Raw genomic sequence first — 16666 nt, 5'->3', positions numbered from 1 at the left:
AGCTCAGGGGTTCCAGTCCAACAACAAGACAAATGGCTCAGGTATTTTGTAACGGGATACAAATAGAACTAATTCTTTTTTCTTCCCTTATCACTTTGCACACACGAAATCTATTTTAATTAGCTTTCAACAATATAATCTTAAAAAAATTAAGAAAGAAATCCCACATATATCTCCTACCCTCAAATGGTTCTTAATGAAAGAGATTTATCTTGGAAGTTTCTTTAAAAAATCTATATGTGCTCAATGCATTTAAATAACACTCATTAAAGGGAACTGCATGCAAGCTGCCTTCTCCAGTCACAGATGAGAGACATTCTCTTGACCTATTGCAAATCAAAAAGCAGTTCCACACCACCTTTATTTTTCAACTGGTTAAGTTTTAAATTAAAAGTCCCAACACCCTTTTTAGGGAAGGCAGACTAACATAAATAGCCCCCACCAAAATTTTAGCTCAGTTGATTGGAAGATAATTACAAGAAACAAAATGTGAAATTTTAAATCAGGGCACTAATGAAGTCTAAAGATATCGGTGGTCCATCCCTCTGGCTGGCTAGACCCACTCTTCATGGACGGGATTTCTCCATAATTACTCAGCCGGTGAGAGGCCCGGTTGTCACGTCAAACAACAGTAGGGAAAATCGCCGGACTTTAATGAGCTAGATCTCAAGGCATGCTATGGTGGATCTGATTATAATGCTAGGCAAGGTTTCACACAGTGAACAGGAGGCAAGGAAAGTTCTTTATTTTTTAAAGGAGAGTTCAGACCAGTGTTGGCGCCGTCAGGCAGGAAGGGCCTCTTGGTCCCCGTTTGGAGCTAGCTGTCTGTCATTTAGGACTGTGAAATCAATTGGGCTCCGGAGATGTGAAATCCCGAGTGGCAAAATTAAAAGTGACCCAAATCCAAACCCACACGGTCTTGTCAGGAATATGATGCTCACATGGTACATTTCAAAGATTTGGCTTTCAAAACTCGGGTTTCTTATTTTAAAAAATATGCCATTGTTTGACATCAGATCTGACAGACAAATTATAGCTTTAGCAATAAAGCCTTTTTAGGATTAGAAATGAAAGGAGAAATTACTTAAAAAAAACCACACATATCAAAAAACCCAACAAACCCACCCAGACATCTGAATGAGCATGTTGCGTGGTCTTTCCTCACTATGAATACAGGGAGCGAAGTCAGTCAACGGGGGCGGTACACAGAGAAGCAAGCTGGGTATGATTTCTCAGGGACCAGCTAGCCCTCTGGCCAAGCACGGAGGTCCGCATGAGGGCGGTCACTGGCTGCAGCTGGGGTTCTCACCGGCTCACCGGGAGGGGTCCACGGACACTTTGAGGGCGCGCTGCACCCCTGGTGTCATGGAGCACTGAATCTACCCTTCGGGGCTGGACGAGGAAAGCCCATCGAGGCCCCTTCTTCTTCTCTGCTCCAGTGCATGGGCTTGGACCCACCACAGAGGACAGTTCAGGTATTCTGGCCTCACAAAGACGTTACAGGTGTGGCTCTGCTATGACCTGCTGGCCCTGTGTGCCCAGGGGACAGCAGGAGCCCGTTTTTACCACCGTATCTTCCTGATCTTATGGACTCAGGTGCCCAATGGTGACGGCATGTGCCTGCCGCCTGGCAGCTTTGGGGAGGACCCCTGTTCTCTGCTAAATCTCAAATGAGGGACTCCAGTCCTGTCTGGGCCAGTTACCTTTTTGCACAGAACAAGTCCTTTTCCTAGATGCATGTCTGAAACTTGGCATGTCGGCAGGACCGTTCAACAGCCCCAGAAACCCATCGGGGTAGGGGGTTTGCCCTCCTCCATGTAGTGCAAAAAGGGCTCCCTCCCACCCAGCGCCTTGGGCTTTGGCAAGGCCTTAGGCGCAGCTGGGACACCCAGGCCATTGTGTCAGAGTTGGCAGCGCATAGACTGGGAGTAAGTTTTTTGCTTTTGTAAAGGGAGAGAGAGCTTAACCAAAACAATTCAAATAAAAAATCAATTTTCTCAATTAAAAAAAAAAGATCTTAAACAAAGCAAGAGTTTACCAGAATTTAGATGTAATTTTCTATAATTTTATCATTTAAAACTAGTGCTGATTTCCCAAACAAAGGCAGTCAGGGCGCCATCAGATTGGGAATTAAACCCAGGGAAAATCCAGACACAGCTTTGTTGCTGGGATGCTTGACAAGGCCTGGGAATCACCTGGAAGGATGGAATTAAGAGACTCATGAGCTCAGGTGGGAAAGAGAATGGCTCGTGGCAGTCAATGGTTTGCTAAGTGGTTAAGTTAACCCCCTGAGATGCAGTCTCAAGAGGTTCTAAGTAAGGAGGCTGAGAATCATGCCCAGAGGTCCACACTTTCTAGGTCCATCTACCTTCCTTCCGAAGACGGCCTGGATTTCCCAGCAGACAGACCACCTGCCCCTGCACCCTCCTACTGCACCGGGCCCCGGCCTGGCTGCAGCCCTCTGCTCTCAGCAGGAGGAGGGCGCTCCCGTGCTCTTTCCCAGAGCCTCACGGAACCACCCTTGGGTCCTTGAAACAAAAAACCCAATTGGCTCAAGATGGTCTGGGAGTGTCTCCAGGGCCTCAGTGAAAACCCCAAGAGGTACTTTCGTCTGACGGTCAGCGGAGGGCACTTTTCTGGGGAGGGACACAGACAGTTGATATTCCCACTGTCCTCATGCGTGGAAGATGGAGAAGGCCCAAAGGGACTGTCCCGTGGGGCTAGAGGAACAGATGATTCCTGCTTGTTCTGCACTTAGCCTGGCCTTGGGTTCAGGGGTAAGGCCCAGGGCTTGAGCTGGAGGCGAAAAGCCCCTGGACTTTGCAGACTCTCCCCTTCCTTCCTCTTGTCTTGCTCACATTGCCTGCTTTCCTGGCCACATCCTCCTCCTCCTCTGCTTCCTCAGCCTGAGGCGGGGCCAAGGCCCTCCTGTGGCCCCCCGGGTGGGAGAGGCCAGCAGGGCACTGCTGGAGAGCACAGAGCACCAGGAGCCACACTCTTGTCCATGCTGTGTCATCGTGACCACAGGGGACGGCACAGACGCAGGCACACACGGAGCATGTGGTAGCAGGACTTACCTTTGGGGTGCCCGGGGTCGGTGAACTCATACTTCCCCACACCAATGGTCCGCAGCATCTGCAGCCCGTGGGCTGAGTCAGTCGTGGGGGGCCCATTGGTGGCTAGGGCACTGCTGGGGACAGTGGCAGACGTCTGGGCTGGCGGTGGTGGAGGCAGCAGGGGCCCTGCCATATGACCGTTGCCTACCGCGGTGGGCCCCGGGCGGGCCACCTGTCCCACGCCAGGCAGTGTGGAAACGGCCAGGGGCTGTGGGCTGGCATACAGGGCCTGGGCAGGCATGTTGACCACCACGCTGCTCAGTGGCTGAGAGGGTGGCTGTGGGAGCGAGTAGTGGCCTGGCATCAGCGGGAGCTGGGGCCCCACGTGTGGAGGCAGTGAGGGGGTCACCCCGATGACCGGGGCCTGGACGTTCACAGCAGGGCTGAAGGTGGGAGGCTGGGCCACTCCATAGGAGTGTGCGATCAGGGTGGGCTGGCTCCCGGCGGCCACCGTGGTCACCCATGGCCCTGTGCCTGCAACGGAGATGGAAGAGATGTCATCTGCTGGTTATACATTCACTCAACAAACACCGACTGCCCCAGGCCTTTGGCTGGGTACTGAGGTCACAAAGCTGGACAAGACACCTGTGCCCAGGACCTCAGAGAATAAGAATCTGTGACTACAGTCACACTAGATAGGTGCCACGGGAATATATAAACAGATGGCTGTGAGGGCTTAGAGCAGGAAGCACAACCTGCCCGGGAGAGGTCTAGAGGCAACAAAGCAGGAAGTAAAAAAGGGGAGATCTTCAAAGAGATCTGGGTTCAAATCTTGATTCTGCCATTTAACTAGCCAAGAGCCTGGGGCAAGTTGCTTAACTTCTCTGAGCCTCATTCTTCCCATCTGTTACATGGAACTAGCGATACCTACCTTATAGGTCTTCTGGGAAGAACTGAGTGAGAAAAAGACGTTAAAAACTCTAGCAGAGTGCCTAGTATGTGCCCAGTGTTCCACAGATGTTGGTAGTTTCTCTTTCTTTTTGGAGAATCAATCACTGCCTAGGAAAGGTTGAGGGTGACAGCTGGACTGTGATGACAGGTTTTCCTGGGCCATGCAAGGGCAGCAGAGCCTGACCCCATGCATGGGCCCTGTGCTGCAGGAAGGCAGAGCCAGCGGCGGGGGTGGTGTGGGAATGTGGGGAGGGGCTGCTCTCTACGGCCTTGCTGGGGGCCAGGCAACTTCTGCACGGCTAGCCCTGGGGAAATCCTGAAAACAGGGGCGTCCTGAGACCCAATACAAGACACAAGACCAGCTGTGCCCAGGTCAGGCAGAGCAGGGCTCGGGGTCCCTGAGCCGAGCTGACACCGAGGTGACTCAAGCAAGCTTGTGAGTGAGACTTGAAGACAGCGTGATAGGCAAGGCCAGTCTGGGTTGCCTCTGACTGAATGACTGTAGATCTAGGTCTCTGTCCCCTGAAAATCACCTTAGTTTTCATGATGGCTCTGGAGTGGCAGGACAGATTGAAGGAGTTGAGGAAGGAGAGTGGGGGCTGGAGGCCACTCAGGACCACCAGCCCCAGAGGTGAGATACTGAGGCTGGGAGCTCCCACACACAAATAAGATTAGGTGGCCTGGAAAGAACCAAGATGGCAGGGCGATGTCACACCACCAGAGGGCGCTGTCCCCGCGGAGTCTTCCAAAGGGAGAGCATCTGTGCATGGTGGTGAACAGCTGGGCTTGGAGTCAGAGGAACCAGGACGGTAGTCCCGGTTCTGCCCTCACTAACCGAGTGACCTTAGGCAACCCCCCCCCCCCCCCCCCCCCCCCCCCCCGTCGGTGTGCTCGTCTGTAATGGGACAATAACAACACTGACTTCACAGGGCTGCTGCAAGCATCGCGATGACAGAGCAAGGCGCAGAAGACATGTGTGACAAAGAGTGCTAACCCCAACGACGAGAGAGGTGGGAGGAACCTGGAAGCTGGCAAACGCCGGTGAAGTGGTCACCAGCAAGATTCTAGCATGGCTGCTTAGGGGGCTGTCCCCCAGCCTGAAGGAGAAGAGGCGGCACCACTGGAAGCCAGCCTGCTGTCTTAAGGACAAGGCATGTCTTCCTGAGCTGGGTTTTCTCCAGGAGGAGCAGAAAAATGCCCCAGGACTTCAGAGCGCAGCTGGCCAGGTCTCAGCTTCGCAGTGAAGACACAAAGATGCCGTGTCGCAGAGGTGACTGACTGGAGCTGAGGAACGGCCCAGAGGATGCTGGCGCCCGAGAGAGACATCTAGTGATGTGAACCCAGCCCTTCCCGCCATGTGTATCAACGACTTGGATGATGATGTGGAAGACATCATGTCTAAGTCTGCAGGTGACATAATAGTGGAAGTCTTAGGCCCAGGTCAGCAGGAAAAGCAGGGACCTAAGAGATCCTAAGAGTCACAAAAAGACATCAACAAGGTCTTGCCCTTGGGTCTCCCCACCCAGCTGCCTCACCAGATTGTGAGGAGAGGGACAGGGGTCCGAGCAGCCACTTGGCAGGATTGGATCTTACTGTTGAGACAGCACGTGATGTGGCTGCCAGCAGAGCTGAAGTGATAGATGGCTGCGATGACCGATGACCGTAGCAGAGGGGCTGGAAGAAGGGGGTGCCGGGCAGGCCAGACATGGATTCTGGCTGCGATGGCTGGGATCCCTGTTAAACAATGCGACTGGAGGAACCCCTCTGATGATAAAGGGCCTGGAAACGACGAGCTCTGGGGCATGGCTGAAGGACTTGGGGGTTTGTCCCGCAGAAGGCTTGGGTGGGGGGCATGAGTGGGGTCTCCAGATATATATATGTAGGCTGGAGGAATGGAGGGCCAGATGGACTTGTCTGTGTATCCCAATGGGAGACAACAGGGGAGGCTTTTGTTATGGTCACAGCTGTCCAGAGAAGGCGGGGGTCCTGTAAGAGGTTTGAGTTCCCAGTCCTGGGGGGCAGGGTTGGAGCACCCTGTTTTTATGTGACCATTGGCAAGGCAGAACCTAACTGGAAGGTATAACTTGAGAAATTTGTTATAAATCAGGGTATTGATGTTTGGGAGTAACTAACTGTTCAAAATAACCCTAAGCAGATTCAAAGTCACTCCCACCAGGTCACTCTCACTCCCTTGCTTTCTCCCAAACACTTTCTTGTGCAGCAGAGAAAGGGGTAGAGGCAGAGCTACTGCCCAGGAAATAACATGCACGGCCTGCCTTGCTGAACACAGGCTGAGGCCTGGGCAGCTGCAGGCCCATGCGCAGGCCCTGCCAAGGCGCTGGGCACCCGGAGGCCCCTGGCACCTCTCCCAGCCCTAGCGTAGGTGTCTCCGTCTGTGGAGGAAGTACACACCTGGATTGTCGCTCTCCCTCATCTGTTTGGCAGGTGGCTCATCAGTGTCCCAGGGTGTGGACTGATTGATGGGCGTCTGCCCCCACCGGATGCTGGTCGTGAGTCCCTGGGACTGACTGTCCGCTTTGGAGATGCCGGGCGCCTGGGGAGAAGCAGAACAGGACTGTGAGCACAGCCCGGCCAGGGTCCTGCCCTGGGACCCCCCTTTCCCCCGCCAGTCCTCCTGCTGCCTGAGCCATGGGGCCGAGGCAGAGGCCTGGCCCGCACCCAGTCCCACAGGGCATTACAGAACGTTTGGCACAGTAGCAGCAGCTGTGACCTCTGCTAAACTCCTACCTCCAGGAGCACTCAACCCAGTACTTTTCTGACCACCCTCTGCGGCTACTCATTGCACTGAAGCTATCGCAAAGGAAAGAGCATTCTGTCCTGAGATGTGAAGTCCCCTCAACCCCTGGCTCATTAATAAACTGCAACAACATCCACGTGCACGCGCTGAGCACTGACTACTCAGCCTGGGCTCAGTGCCACCAGGTGCCTGGCCCTCTGACATGTGAGAGGACGGCTTTCCAAAGCTCACCTATTGGGTCCCATCCTGCCCCCACACTGGCCTCGGAGACCCCAGAAGTCCCACTTCAGAGGAGACAAGAGGGCGAGTGGGGATCCGGGCTAGTGGGAGGACAGCCCCCGTCCTGCCACCAGGGAGGGAAGGCAGGAAACACCTTCACCAAGACCCTCAGTTCCTCACAGCAGGCCGGAGGCAGATGCCGGCTCCAGGATCTCATAGTCTAACAGATATTTAGATTAAAGAAAAAATGAACCTCAGGGTGGAAACAATCATTAGGCCCATGTTGGTCTCCCTGAGCCACAGCCTAATGGTGGAATAATATATAATCACTAAAAATCATGTTTGCTAGGAGTTCTTAATGAGATGGCAAAATACCTGCACTGTAATGTTAAATGAAGAAAGCAGGACACAAAATGACACAAATATAACCTCACCATGTAAACAATATGTGCAGGAGGAAGAAACTGAAATGTTAGCAGGGATGCTATCCTTGGGTGAGAGGATTATGGATAACTTATTCTCTTGTCCACATGTTTCTGTATTTGCCAGATGTTCTACTACAGCCATTAACATTACCGGTAAAAAAAAAAGCAGGTTTACAGTTGTGAGTACGTGAAACACAGTTCATTCTTGTGCTATTATTTATTAATTATTGTATTATTTTCCATACAAATAACTACTTTTGCCCCTCCCTGTGTAATAAACAAAATCATTCCCGAAAGCATGTGGGAGAGCCTGGGACTGGGGTAACTGGGGTGGGAGGGGGTGTGGGTCTCAGCAGAGGTGGCTTCAGGAGTGACCATGGCTCCCCGCAGCACAGCTGGGGCCCAGCAAGTTTTGGGGTAAAGGGCGGGGTGGGGTGTTGGGGGACAGAGGCAGCTAGCTGCCCATTGGAGACAGTCACAAACGGCACCTGCAGGCCTTTTTAGGTGAAGCCACGGTCCTGGTGGCTTCTGATGGAAGCTGACCCAGTGACCCAGTGGGTGGGGGCCAGCGCCCCTTGCTGAGCCTCTGACCCCAGGCTGATGAGGGTGGGGGTGGGATGGGGGGCATGAGCTGGGAGACAGACAGTTCTTGTGGGGACTTTGATGCCTAATGCAGGGGACAGCCACATCTGCCCTGGAGCCCGCTGGGAGGCGCGGGAGCCATGTCCCATTAGGACCACAGGCCACACCGAGCTAATTGCATGAGGCTGCACTTGATCGCTGGCCTGCATTTCAGATGCTCTGTGTCTGTGAACAGAGCAGGAAAAAAAGGAAAGAGCGACCCTCCTGAGGAAAGAACATTCAACAGACAAGCTTCCTGATCAGAGGCTCCTGCCCTGTGTTTGTCTGTGGGACAGATGCAGGCTTGGGGTGGGGGGAGGGGTGGGAATTGTGTCCTGTCTGCAGCCCCTCTGGCTTCCCAGGTTCTTGGGGGTGCTGGGGGTTCAGAGGTTGCTTCCTCGCAATCAGGAGCGTCTGAGGGTGCAAGAGCCTGTGCGATGTCCCATCAAAGGCTCTGTTTGGGGAAGTCTGAAGGAGGACACGGGCCTCTTCATTAGCACCCTCCTCCACTGATGAGACAAAACCTCCTCCTGCCAGTAGGGGGCGCTGCAGCTCCTCTCTGCTGCCTGGGATTTCTGGAGGCCTCCCAGGCCAGAGGCAGGTTTGGTTCTCAGGGATCTCCAATAGTCTCATTTCTCCCGGCCAAATCAGCATCCCAGGCCCTGCCTGGTGCCTTGACAGGGTAGGTGAGGGCTCTGGAAACTCGGAAGCCCTGGGTCTGGCCCTTACAACAGGCGTTGCCGTCAGCAGAGGCGGCTGGGGCCTTCCCTTGAGAATGGGTAACCAGACTCTGAACTCTGCAACTTCAGGAGTTCCCGTTTTGCCTTAACATCAGTTCCAGAACAGCTCTGCCAGCTCAGTCATTCGCGTCTTTGTTAGTTGGTTTATTCAGTGAGCAAGCCCTGGACCCCTGTTCCGGACCCAGCCCAGCCCAAGGCGCTGGGGTCACGCGTCCCAGCGGAGCCGAGCACTCAGCCACCCCTGCAAACAGTGAGGGACTTAGACTCCATAAGGAAGCTGGGTGCAGGGGCCCTGGGCACTGGGGAGACTGGGCGTGGCTACAGCTGGTGTGCTGTCTGGTTGTCTTTCATGAATATTACAAGTGAGTTCTTATGTACGGGAAATGTGTTCTGCTGTAAGAAGAAAAACAGAATCTTATTTTTTTTTCTTTAGGAAACATAGATAAGGCCACTCGTATGGTACCTAGCACTAGTGGCTTCTGAAACTGTGAGCAAGTTGCAGTTCAAGAATTTTTATTTATTCTATTAAAGTAATGACATGAACATTCCGTCCTCCACTCCCTCCAGAAAAAACATGGACATGGGCTGTGCGCTTTGCCGAGGTGCCTGGACGTCCAGGTTGGGGGACATCCGGCAATGTGAGTCAGCTCGGCCTGACCAGAGCCTCTTGCAACAGGCTCCAGTCCAAAATAAACTTGTGGTCCGGGTTCTGAAGGCTTCTGGGGAACATGTGTGGGTCGGCGGCTCCAGCTCTGAACCCAGCTTCTGCCACGCCTTTCCTCCACAGTCCGGTTCAGAGGTCCGAGATGCCACCAAAGGCTCTCCGGTCCACCCCCAGCCCAAATAGCAGGCCCCCTGGAGTTGTGCTCCTCGCCAGGGGCTGCCCTGTACGCGAGAATGCCACAGAAACTAACCAGGGTGGCAGCTCGGGCCGGGGCGGGAAGGCAGGGCTGGGAGAGCCTCTCTTTGCCCCCTGCCACTGTGGTCGTCTGCAACATCAGTGAAGGCACCCAGACATCTGGCCTTTCCCCAGCGTTCCTGGCCATGCTTCTGCTCCTGTGACATGATGGCACCTGGCAGAGAGAGGCAAATGAAGAGAGCCCTCCTTCTGCCTGGCGCTGCGAAGCGGCCCTATCTGCCCATCATCGGGCCAAAGGAGGCTTCTCTCTGCTTCACTTTAATGAGATGCTAATGGGATGCATCATTAACGCAGCTGCTTTTAAACCCCAGCTCTTGTAAATTTTCAAAGGTCACATTTTTACGGTGGCTGACAGCATCCTGCTTCTTTCTGTGACTGAAGAACACTCAAGACCCTGATCCTTAATAGATGAGACTGTGAGAGGCGGCGGCATGGCCGAAGTGCCCGCTGTCACGGGTGGGACCTCCTGGAATAAGCCTCCCTGGGCCACCGAGCTGTCTATTAGCTTGGGGAGAGCCGGTTACGGGGCCCACAGCGCTGCCCTGCGGGTCTGCTCCGTGCAGGGGAAGGTGTGCGGGGGCAGGCGGTGCACTTTGCAGAGATGCCTGGCAGAGGCTGAGGGGTTGATACCGCTGGGGACACAGAGGCATGTATCCTCCCACAGGGCACCGTGTGCTCACTGGGCTATGTGCCCAGGAAGCTGTGACAGCCCCGAGGGGCTGCTTTCTCTAACTTGTCCACTCAGAGGAAGCAGTTTTTCCTGCTGACACGTAGGTGCTGTATGGGCCAGCAGCGTCCAGGTGGTTGGGCTGGTTTGAAAGGATGAGCCTCCCTGGGAGTCCTCACGTGCCTTGCGGTGTCTTATCCTTATACCCTGTGTGCACGGCGGTCGGTCACACTGCCTCTGGGGCTGTACTGACCTCGTGGTGGGCCGGTTCCATGAAAGCAGGGATCCAGCACGGAGCCTGGCCCAGCCTGTGCCCAGGCTGGGAGATGCCCAGCGAATGAGTGAATGGGAGCAGGGTCAACAGTAGGCGCACGCGTCACTGTAGGTTCAGTGAGTGTGTGAATGCATGGTGTGCACTGAGGAAGAGTAGATACTGTGAGCACACGTGTGAAATAGCTCGGGGTGCTTGGGCAATGGGATGCAATGAGGTCCCCTCACTGGGGTGATGAGGTTTCCAGACTGTGAGGGCCTCATGTGCTGAGACCCCCAACATCATTGCCCTGGAGGCTGGTCAGGGGCCTGATGCCCCAAACTACTGCCCCCAGCTCACGGGCATGAGTATTGTGAAACTGGATGCTGAGGTGGTGCCCACCTCTGTGGGGCTAGGGTGAAGGGTTCACCCGGAGAAACCAGAACTCAGTCTCTTCTGCCGTTTACCAAGAAGACTGGCGAATCAACGGAGTCTGGAAGTCAGGGAGAGCTTCTGGAATGCATGGGGCTGGTGTTGGGCCATGAAAACTAAACAGGATTGAATAAGGATGACAGATTTGGGCTGGAGTCAGCCACCAAGGACCCCGCAGCACAACTAGTATGCTTCCAGCCCACATACAAATGACAGGGCTAGGCTCACGCAGGGAAATGACAAAGCCAGCACCCAAGTCCCTTTCCTGCTGATGAAACTGCTTCCACAGACTGAAACCTACGAGCCTGACGCTGCTGCCCTTTGTGTGGCACTGACAGGGCTGGCAGGGGTGCCTTCTGCCGAGTGTCACAGCCAGTCTCACCCCTTACAGTAATGGGCCCCTCCCCTCCAGGGAGCCCAGAGTCCCCACCTTTACCTCGGTATAATTGGTCAGACAATGCTTCTGTATTCGCTCTGGGCCAGAAGCACTGCTGGGCACCGGGGCACAGTGATGGTCAAGGCATGATTCCCGCCCTTGGGGAATTTATACTAGTGGGTGGGAAACATTTGCACCAAGGACTTGTGAGGGTGACACAGGTTGGCAGAGTAACCATAGGGAACAGAACCACGATGCTGTGTCACTATGCCAGCTCTGGGCCTCGTCTTTGAAGAAGACTCATGACCTCTAGCTTGGTCTCTCAGACCCTCCAGACCAGGCCAGTGGTCAGATGAATACCACCGAGTGATTCTAGTCAACATGGGAGTTTTAGACGGTCCAGCCAAGACCGCTCAGAATGTCTGTGCACAAATTTGTGAGATGTGATAAAATGTTTAAAGCCACTAAAAACAAAAGGATACACAGTCTACTGTGTATATTGTAAAATAGTAAAAGATCGAAAGTCCTTTGTGTGCTGCTCTTGACATATAAACACAACAGTGTCAGTGTCACATGCATCCCTTTGTGCTCCACAGAGGATCAGAGGCAGGGTAACCATAACTGGGACTGTAGTTATGTAAGTGCTTAAACTAAAGTTGGTGCGCCTCTTCCCAGGCACATGCAGCTAGGTGGGGGGTGGGGACAGGAAATGGCCTTGGATCATAACTGAGAAGCCACAGGGAGGACAACTGGGAAGCCATGGGTGACCTGGGCAGACCGCACTCTGAGCTGGATCTGCAGCCTCATTTTGGTCTCACGACTCCTTGTAATTTCTGCCGACATTGGGAAAGACAAGCTTTGGTGTGATACCCCATCCCCCTTGGCTCTGCATTCTGAGGGCACCTTCTGATGAAGGGCTGCTGATATGCCTGATCCCTGCCGTGGACCTTTGACGCTTTTTCTGATTTGAAGCCAGGAAACATGCTCTGCCAGCTTCCCTTGCAGCTGGAGCACAGGCCCGTGCCTGCTGCTCAAACACACGGGGAGATTTCAGTCTGGAAGTTGGGCAACTTGAGGAAACCAGCACAGCTCCAAGTCCACGCTCTATAGAGGCTGGGGGCAGAGGCACGTGATTTGGGAGCATGCAGATGGCGGAGAGCTCTGGTGTCCTGGGCCCAGCATCAGAGGGTTCTCAGGTCTCCTCTAGAATAGCAAGAGCAGGTTCTCCCATCACAGTGCTGCCAGCTCCAGGACTGAGCCCGGCTGGGTGGGCTATTCCCTGCAGAGTGGAGTGTCACTTCCTTTTCAGCATCCTCTCCACTGCGAGGCACTTAGGGTCTTCACGGTGTCCAGTCCGCCTGTGCAAGCTGACGGGCGCCAGTACGTAGTTGACTCATTCAGACTGGTGTGTTGGGACAGAGCCTCTCGGGCCTCTGTACTGCAAAGGGGAGGCCCCAGAAAGGCAGTTCTTACTGAAAGGAATGGTATTGAAAGGTGGGATTTCAGGCATGGGGAAGAGCGCTATTGGTGTCTGGTTTTCAGAGGACGGCTATGGTTTATACACCTAGACTGTTGGCTCTCTAGGACGGTCAGGTTGTCAATGCAGGCACTGATTCCAAGACCACACAGGTAAGCATTGACCACCTCATTGTCAGGGTTCTCTACGTCAGTGCGCATGCACACTAGTGTCGGGGGTTAAGAACGCAGGTTTCGGGACCTACCTCCAGAGCTTCAGATTCAGGTCTGGGGTGGGAGACCCCGAAACATGGCTCTTTAACAAGCTTTAGCAGGTGACGCAGGTAGTCCCTGGACCTTACTCCGGGGTCTTGACATTCAAGCTCTCAGGCCATTTGTGCCCTGGAAGGGGTAACCTCAGAGCTGAAGCTGCTGGCAGGTCCTAAACGGGACAGACTTTTGGGTCTCGCTGTAGGGACTCATAGGCGCCAGCTCATTGGTCACGCTGTCGTGATGGGCTCCTGTTCCCAGCCTAGCTTTCAAGGGGTCAGAAGGACATGTTGACAAACACCAAAGCTATAAATCTGTGGCCTCCGGGAAGAGCAAATGACATTTATGAGTCTCTCAATTCCCACTGCTACAGAACTACAAACAAGAGAACAGTCGCAGTTAGAACCCCACTTGGGGCCGGGAGGCCCTCTGGAGCCCCTCCTGCCCCCATTAACGAGGCTGTCCTCTCTGGCCCCCCGGCCCCAGGCCGGTGCCCTCGGTCTGGTCTCCCCTTTGGAGCAGCGCCATAATGCGCTCCAGGGCTCGATGAAATTTCTAATAATACTAACCAATGATGTGTTAAATTGAGACACTTCTAGCTCGCATGCCGGAAACTGCATGATGGTTTAAAGGACCAGTGCTTACCTTTCTCTATCAATTTGCTGCTAAATTACTGCTTTTGGAGCAACTTACAGAAAAGTAATTCTTTATTTAAATTTTAATTTCAATCTTGTCATTTTAAATATATATTCAGATTCCAATCATATTACAGAACATGATGTCTCTGGAGGGCAGTTTCCTGCTGGGAGCTTGGGTGGGGACAAGCAGTGTGATGTGGGGACGAGTGAGGGCTCTGAGTAAGGAAGGAGGGACTCCAGGGGCAGCTTCCTGAGGGCAGCCACAGGCTGGGTGGGAGAGACAACTGCAGAGGCCTGGGGTCAGCCTCTAACCTGGCCCTGTGATCCCAGGCTTTGTGTCTTGCCCTGAGCGTTACCTGTGAATACTTTAAGTTGGATCCACCAACCATTTCCTGTGCTGTCTCTCTCATTGGATCACCGTAGGGACCCAAGAAGCCCCAGCCATAAAGTGGCCCGGCCTGCTGCCATCTTAACAGCTCCCATGTATGAACGCCTCCTACAGGCCAGGCCTGGGCATGACATGATTTCCTTCCTGAGGAGTTCCGTGCTCTCCCCTTCACTTTGCGGATGAGGGAGTAGGCCTGGAGCAGTGCCCTAACAGCTAGAGCATGCCAGGCTTGGGATTCTAACCAGCCTATGCTATCCTAAGACTCTGGGATGGCTGGAATGTCCCCAGACCATCTCTCTTCAGACCCCCTTGGCCCTAGGCCAGTGACGTGTTCCCCCAACCTCTGCCAGTGTGGCCTTGGACCTTTTCATTGGGGCCAGTTCTTTAGTCTCAGACCAGAGCGGCACAGACTGACACCTCCACCCCTCTCCACAGCTGGCAGGGTCCATCCTTCACATCTCTCTCTCCTCTTCTACTCCCCCCACCCCATAGCCCCTTCCCCTTGGCTTTCCCACGTGGAGACAGAGACACCCCTGTCTGAGCACTCCACCTGCTGTTCCAGCACCCGTCTGCCTTCTCCCCTCTCCTTGCCATTCCCCTCCACGGGGGCTCAGAACACCTGGGATTCTATTTCTGTCATTTTCACCTTTGAACGCTGCCCACCTCAGCACCGCAGTGAGACCACCCCTCCCCTCCGCTGCCAGATCCAGTGGCTTTTCCCAGCCTCTTTCTCTGACCCCGCACGCGGGCTTCCTGCCTCTCCTTCCGAAACTCCCCCCTCCCGCTGCTGCAACAACGCCTCCCCCGGCTTTCTGTCCCTTCCGCGCCGTTCACTGGCTTCTCCTGCCCGTTCTCCCATGTGGACGTGCCCAGGGCTCCTTCCAAGCGTCTTCCCCGCCATCTCTCAGGCCCATGTTCTTTCATGATTATTTTTCTGATATGGAACATCTGTGTGGTAGCCATTGTCTCTGATAGGGCCCAGCTTCCTATAATATTCTGTAAGTATATTTGCTTTTCCGCTTTCCGACTTCAAAGTTTACACCTTAGAGACATTTTTGCTCAAAGTTCAGCACAGATGGCTGCCCTCGCACGTGTAAAGCGACCACGGCTGGGGTTGGATTTCCACACACGTGCTCTCGTGTGTGCCCTGTCCCGGCCCCTGGAACCTGTCCCAACGGAGGGCCTTGTGGACAAAAGAAATGATAAATCTGCCGAACTTGCAGCTCAAAGCTTTCAACTTTCCTCTAACAACTTACAACGGAAAACTTCTTAGTCCCATTTTCCAAGTAACTTTTCATCCATTACAAAACCCACACAATTTTCAAAGGGGCTTTGAAATAAGATCACCTAGAAAAAAAAAAAGCCCATCACAAATGGAAGTCTTTGAAAAGACAGAGGCCCTTTCCTGGGCTTCAGCGCCCCTCTGATAGCAGCTTCCCTTTCATTCGGCTGAAAGGGGCAGGGCAGGCCTGGCCCTCGGCAGAGCCTGTGATGTGAGCTAGCGGCCGGGAGGACAGGCAGGACAGGCGAGGAGGAGGAGGGCGAGGGCGCCTGCCTGCAGCGCTGGGCCGGGCCTTCCATCGACCCCTCCCCTCGGCCCTCGCGGCTCCCCAGCCTGCGGTCCTGCTCGGAGGCCCAGCCGCCTTGCCTGCCCCTGCTCACCTTGGCGTCTGTGTCAAGGCGGGTCCCCCTGGGCGGCAGTGACCCTCGTCATTCTTGTTGCTGAGGTGGGTGGGAAGACAGGCAGGGCAGGGGCAGTCCCGCTCTGGCCTTTGATGGGACATTTCCCAAATGCTGGCCCCGCAGGCAGTGACTCTGGGACCACCCCTCGACCTCCCAGCCTCAGAGCCTGTGACATGCCTGTCCCTCCCAGGGTCAGCTGCAGACTCACAGACACACATCAGACACCAGCCATTTCCAGGAGCCTTTGTTATTTGCAGGGTCAAAATCCCTGGTGAAGCTGGGGAGGAAAAGCCCTCTGTGTGGGCGGCTGAGCTGAGCGAGCGCGTGGGGACGCACGCAGGTCCCCTGCTGGACTGTGTGATGCTCCCACCTGGTCCTCAGAGGCCTAGACTCTGAGTCCTAATATTAATTTTAAACCACGCTAGCGAAGCCCTCCTGCAGACCGCTGCTCACCGGCCCAGGGGAAGCATCATACTCCTCAGAACGGCTCCGTCAGGGGCTGGCAGGGTCCCTCTGCCCCACAAGATAGCATTCTCAGATAAAATAAGCCCCCTTGGGTGCAGGGCCCACCCAGAGCCAGAAAGAACCCCAAGACTGAGTCCTTGCCGACCATCTGTACTCCTGCAGGGCCCCTTCTTCAGCAAATACCCGATGCTTCTTAAAGCTCCCTCCACCTGCCTTCTGAGCGGTGGGCCTGGACAGAGTGCCGCCTCTTTCTGCCACAGACAAAGGCTTGCTGGCGACAGGAGCACTTCTGAATCCTGAAGCCTCCCGTGCGACTCACACGCCAACTCCGAGCTCCACTCCACGCCCAGCGC

General features: G+C 54.4%; 1 protein-coding gene across 3 annotated transcripts in view; it reads right to left on the bottom strand.

Moving 5' to 3' along the window:
- KLHL29 (kelch like family member 29) overlaps positions 1-16666 on the bottom strand; it is a 300305-nt gene that overhangs the window by 51850 nt on the left and 231789 nt on the right. For all 3 annotated transcript variants that reach the window (XM_066386309.1, XM_066386310.1, XM_066386308.1), the window contains 2 exons: positions 6420-6561; positions 3078-3590 (listed from right to left, as the gene is read on the bottom strand). In XM_066386309.1, the coding sequence (XP_066242406.1) occupies positions 3078-3590; positions 6420-6561 (655 nt within the window). The remainder of the gene's footprint in view (positions 1-3077; positions 3591-6419; positions 6562-16666) is intronic.

The sequence above is a fragment of the Saccopteryx leptura genome, chromosome 5, assembly GCF_036850995.1.
Source record: "Saccopteryx leptura isolate mSacLep1 chromosome 5, mSacLep1_pri_phased_curated, whole genome shotgun sequence".
NCBI classification, from domain to species: Eukaryota; Metazoa; Chordata; class Mammalia; order Chiroptera; family Emballonuridae; genus Saccopteryx; species Saccopteryx leptura.
The sequence above is the reverse complement of the archived record's forward strand: the minus strand, read 5'-3'. Positions and strand labels throughout refer to the sequence as shown.